The sequence below is a fragment of the Sinocyclocheilus anshuiensis genome, unplaced genomic scaffold (assembly GCF_001515605.1).
Source record: "Sinocyclocheilus anshuiensis isolate Anshui unplaced genomic scaffold, SAMN03320099.WGS_v1.1 scaffold1580, whole genome shotgun sequence".
NCBI lineage: Eukaryota > Metazoa > Chordata > Actinopteri > Cypriniformes > Cyprinidae > Sinocyclocheilus > Sinocyclocheilus anshuiensis.
The window spans coordinates 185,626-190,707 of record NW_015557283.1 but is presented as its reverse complement, the minus strand read 5'-3'; the positions used below and the strand labels follow the sequence as shown (position 1 = coordinate 190,707).

Genomic DNA, 5,082 nt, shown 5'->3' with positions numbered 1-5,082 from the left:
GTCCGGATCACTAGTTAAAATTGCTTATTTCTCTGGATTTAAACATTCTTCGAAACATTTGGGATAATGTAAGAACACAAGTCAGCAAAATATATAACACTGTTCTTGTAGTTTTTGGATATTTTATTAAAAAAAGATCTTACATATTGTGGCTTTAATTAGCCCGTGAACTCATTCTCTCAGACGGACATTCGCAGCTTATATGGACGGAACGCCTCTGAGATATATATATATATATATTATTAAACATTATTAAATCATTATAAAATTGAGTTATCCCATCCAAATATATTTTATTTTGCTTCACTGTTTACATCATATATTTAACATTAATTTAAGATATATTGGCCAGATTTTAATTTCTTTCTTTTCTGTCAGATTGAAGATGTCCAATTGCACGCTGAACATCACTACGGGCGTCCAGAACTTCCAGCTGGCCGCACTCATACCCACCTTCATCCTCGGTGTCCCGGGAAACATTTGCGTCTTAGTGATGTTCTGCCGCCGTCCCAGAACCGACTGGACCTACATGAACATCTACATCAGCAACATGGCGATCGCCGACTGCGTCGTGCTCATGCTTCTGCCCGTCCGCATCGCGTCCTACATCTGGGACAGTTCGGGACTCAGTGGCCAAAACTACAAGGAGCTGTGTTACGTCCTCGTGTCGGTTTATTACGTCAACATGTACGTCAGCATCTTCACGGTCACCGCGATAAGCGTCGTGCGCTACGTGGCCATCAAGTATCCGTTAAAAGCCCGGGAAAACCAAAAGCTGGTGGTTTGCGCGCTCATTTGGCTGGTCACGTGCTCGTTCTGCACCGCGTTCCACCGCGTGGACGAACCGAAACAAAATACTACGATCAAGTGCTTTCAGAAAAACAAAGAAGAGGAATTACCGTTGGCCTTCATTTTGGTTATAAACATCATTGGGTTCCTGGTGCCGTTCCTTATTATGTTGTTCTGCTCCGTTACAGTCATTTTGAAATTAAAGAAACGGTTAGCAATCGGATCCCGCTGTGAGAAGCTCCAGTGTATGTTCATCATGGCCGCCAATCTGGCTGTTTTCGTCATATGTTTTTTTCCCATCCACTTTGGCTTTTCCTCAAGTACGTCACGCAGGCTCATAGGCACGAGTGTGCCGCGCAGTTTTTCGCGCATAATTTCGTTCACGCCGCGATGTGCGTGTCCAGCATGAACTGCGCTCTCGACTGCTTCAGTTATTATTTTGCCACCAAAACATCGTGGAAATTGTGCACCTCGAAACAAACTGCAAGAGAGGAATATAAGTGCAATTATTACAGGGTCGCACAATGACTTCTGGGAAACTTCTCTGCTGGAAAAACCAGCTAAAACCAGCTTAAACTGGTCGGCTGGTTTTAGCTGGCCTGACCAGCTAAAGAAGTGGCCAAAACCCCTCTAAAACCAACCTGCTGACCAGCTTAAACCAGCTTAGGCTGGTTTTAAGCTGTTTTTTTCCCAGCAGTTTGACAAGTTTGAAGTTTGTAATAAACCTCGCAATATACTGTATATTTTATTTTGGCAACTTTGTAAGTGGTCTCATAAAACACTGAGTTTATGGAACATTAAATTAGGGTTTGTTAAAAAAAAAAATTAACACTAGTTTTATTTAATAAAATACATTTTTGTGTAAACATATTTTCGTATAAAATATTTTTTTTTATTATATATCCAGTAAAGTTTGATAATGGTATTAATAAATACAAATTAACCAACAACTGAAATTTGCACTACATATGCAGCAATTTTATAATAACCTTTATATTTCATTGTCAGTCAACTTTATATTTGCTTTCATCAAACGCTGATTTTAGCAAACATTAATAATTATATATATATATATATTAGTAAATATTGTTCACTAAAAAAAGTATTTACAAAAATGAAACATTAAGTATTAAACATTAAGACTTGTTTTAGTGGTTTATATACATTAAATATAAATATCAACATAGGTTGTGTTAAGCATTTAGTGTAACATTTGGCACAGTTTTTGGAATTGTGCATATTTTTATGAATGTAAATATATACACTTTTATACTTTTTAGATGTTTACAACAAACATAAGGAACAAACGTAACACAAAAGGAAAAATTAAAACCAAGGAAAAAATATTTTGAATGTAAATCTAGACAAAATGTTTGCTAATAATTACTGCCAAAAATGTTTATAATGTTGTATTATGCTAAGATATTATTTTGCATAAACTGCTTGAAAAAGACAAACTTATACTGTAATTCAGGGTATTTTTGTGTGCACTTTTACTGATATGTTTCTGTGTGTATTTCATGTTCAGTCACGGATGTAGAGAAATGAAATCTGATCAGCGTCTGTGCTTTTTGTTCCTCATCTGATGGTGTTTTGTATCTGAATGCCATCTACTGGTCAAACAGAGTCATAACTCCAGTCTTCTGTATTTATAACCACATGACTCCAGTAATGCCAGTATTAGATCATGCTGCACCATCAATCCTGTCTGAGAAATAAACCATCTAGCAAAGAAAGAGTCCAAAAGCCGTTTATTTCATGTTTGCGGATGATGAGCTCATGTTGAGCTTTAGCTGTCGGAGACGCTCGCAGGCGCCGGTTCAGAGACGCTCCTCTGAAACGCACAGAGCTGCAGGACGCCTGAAACACACACCATACACACACAAAAACATTTACTTTTTTATTTTTTTTTTTACTTTTTTGTGTTATTATGAATAGTTATTTTTTTATTTAATTTTTGGGGGAAAAAAATGCATTTTATTTGAATATTTTAACAAATCTTTTTTTTTTTTTTTTTGCTAAGAAGGAAAAAACATGAATGGAAAATTTTAGAAATCAGTTCTCAGATTTATCAGATTTTTAAAAGTGTATTTGTTTTTGCAAATTTACAAAAAAAAAAGTCATAAATTGTTTTTATTCAGAGGATAAAGATATTCAGACTCCAGCCCATAAGCATTTAAAAATACAAAAAAGGAATTTTTATTTAGAAAACAGTATTCACTTTGTATTATTATTAATATCTATTTTTCAATTTATTTCTTTATAAGCATTTATAAATACAAAAAATGAATTTTTATTTAGAAAACAGTATTCACTTTGTATTATGAATATCTATTTTTCAATTTATTTTCATTTTTTGCAAAAAAAAAGAAAACATTTTTTTAGAAAGTTTTTTTTAAATGACGAATGCAAAAAAGAACTTATTTTAAAATTTTTATAATATTTTTGCAAAAACAAAAAGCAATGAAACGTAAGAATTCTTTAATTATTTTCAAAACCGCACTTCTTTGTTTTTGTTGCAAAAATAAAGAAACGTTTATTGAGACAATGTGATTTTTTTTATTATGCACATTTTTAATGTAATTTTGTAAAAATGAAAAAAGCAGGAATTGACTATTACTGACTATGACAAATGCAAAAAACAAGGACGTTTTATTTAGATTTTTTTTTTGTATTTTGTTCAAAATTCAATGTTCTGCAAAAAAAAGAATGGAAAAACAAATCTTTAAACTAGATTTTCAAAACCTATTTTTTTTTTTTTTTTGCGAAAAATAAACTAAGTAATTAATTAATTTACACATATTTGGCAAAAAAGCATGCTATAATGAAATATACCTGCTGCAAAAGCCAATATGATGCCGATCCAACCCAAGATATACGACCATGAGAATCTCCAGTCGATGTAGCGTTTACCGAAGAAGTTGACGGTCATGCCGGTGTAGATCGCCAAAGCCAAGAGTGCAAGAAATCCTGCAGAAACACAGACCGCTTCAGACCAGAAACCACTGCAAACCAGAGCATAAAAACCCCTGCTTCACACACACTGAGCCCTCACACGCTGCTGAGACGAACATTACTGCACAGCCAGTGTTTATGAAACAGAAATGTAGTAAATGTTTTTAACAATTTAAATAACAATGTAACAATGTCAGATATTTTTAATTTAACTTAAATTAATTAGAATTTTAATAACTTTAAAAGTGTCAAATGTTTTTATAATTTAAACAATTAAATTTAATTTTTTATAACTAAAAATATCAGATATTTAATTAAAATAATTCATTTTTAATAATTAAAAATGTCTTTTTTTATACATATATATAAAAAATATATGCAAACTATAAAGCAAAAAAATAAAGAAATATAGGAATTTGAAAGAATTGAAAACAATTTTCATAAGTTGTATGACTTTATAAGTCCTTCGAAACGTAAAAAATGCAAAAATAAAATAAGAAATAATTATTCTAAAATGATTACCTTCCCGGATGGATAAAAAAAATAACATTATTTGTCATATTTTCCTTAAACATGAAATTAAGTTTAATGTTTTTAATAATTAGGAATATTGCAAATATAAAAAATAATAAAAAATACACAAAATATTGTCCTACTCAGATGGACAGAGATTACTAGAGATAACAGAGAAGATATTTTCACAGAAGATGAAGGGGATGAAATGTATTTCGCATCATGACGTCTGTGTGTGTTTCTGACCGGACAGCAGCAGGGCGATTCCTCCGGTCCGCACTCGTCGGCTCCAGGGCCGTTTGGACGCAGTGACGCCCAAAAGCACTCCAGCGAAACAGCCCAGAACCGACAGCAGCATGAAGGCCCGCGTGGCGTCCCAGAACGCTGTGGAACAAATACAATTAATGCACTTCCTGTTTGCTCTGAGTACAGGCTTCCTCAGAGCATTCTGGGATACTCGAGGAGCCATGATTAAGGCAGATTATTGATTAGAGCTGCTGAAATCTACCCTAGAAACGGAAATGAGTTTTGGAAAAATAATAATAATTTGAAAAACATATAATAAAAATAAAATAAAAAATAATTTTCCCCCCAAAATTGACCTACATAGATTGAAAGAAAAAAAAAAAAAAGTTTTTTAAATTCTGTCAAGGAACATGAAGTGAAATTATATCATTAAATAATAATAATAATAATTAATTAATAAATATATAAATATATTAATAATAAATAATATAGTCTTTCAATACCAATGACCAAAAACAAAACAAAATAAATAAAAAATAAATAATTAAAAATAATATAACACTTTAACAATATTACCCT

At 32.3% G+C, this 5,082-nt stretch overlaps 1 protein-coding gene and 1 pseudogene across 1 annotated transcript in view; one reads left to right on the top strand and one right to left on the bottom strand.

Moving 5' to 3' along the window:
• Positions 1-365: 365 nt before the first annotated feature.
• On the top strand, positions 366-1,369 carry LOC107679081 (G-protein coupled receptor 55-like; annotated as a pseudogene).
• Positions 1,370-2,523: 1,154 nt separating this feature from the next.
• LOC107679082 (lens fiber membrane intrinsic protein-like) overlaps positions 2,524-5,082 on the bottom strand; it is a 5,976-nt gene continuing 3,417 nt past the window's right edge. The window contains exons 4-6 of the mRNA XM_016474531.1: positions 4,504-4,641; positions 3,625-3,759; positions 2,524-2,649 (exon numbers count right to left, since the gene is read on the bottom strand). Coding sequence (XP_016330017.1) covers positions 2,579-2,649; positions 3,625-3,759; positions 4,504-4,641 — 344 coding nt within the window. The 3' untranslated portion in view covers positions 2,524-2,578. The remainder of the gene's footprint in view (positions 2,650-3,624; positions 3,760-4,503; positions 4,642-5,082) is intronic.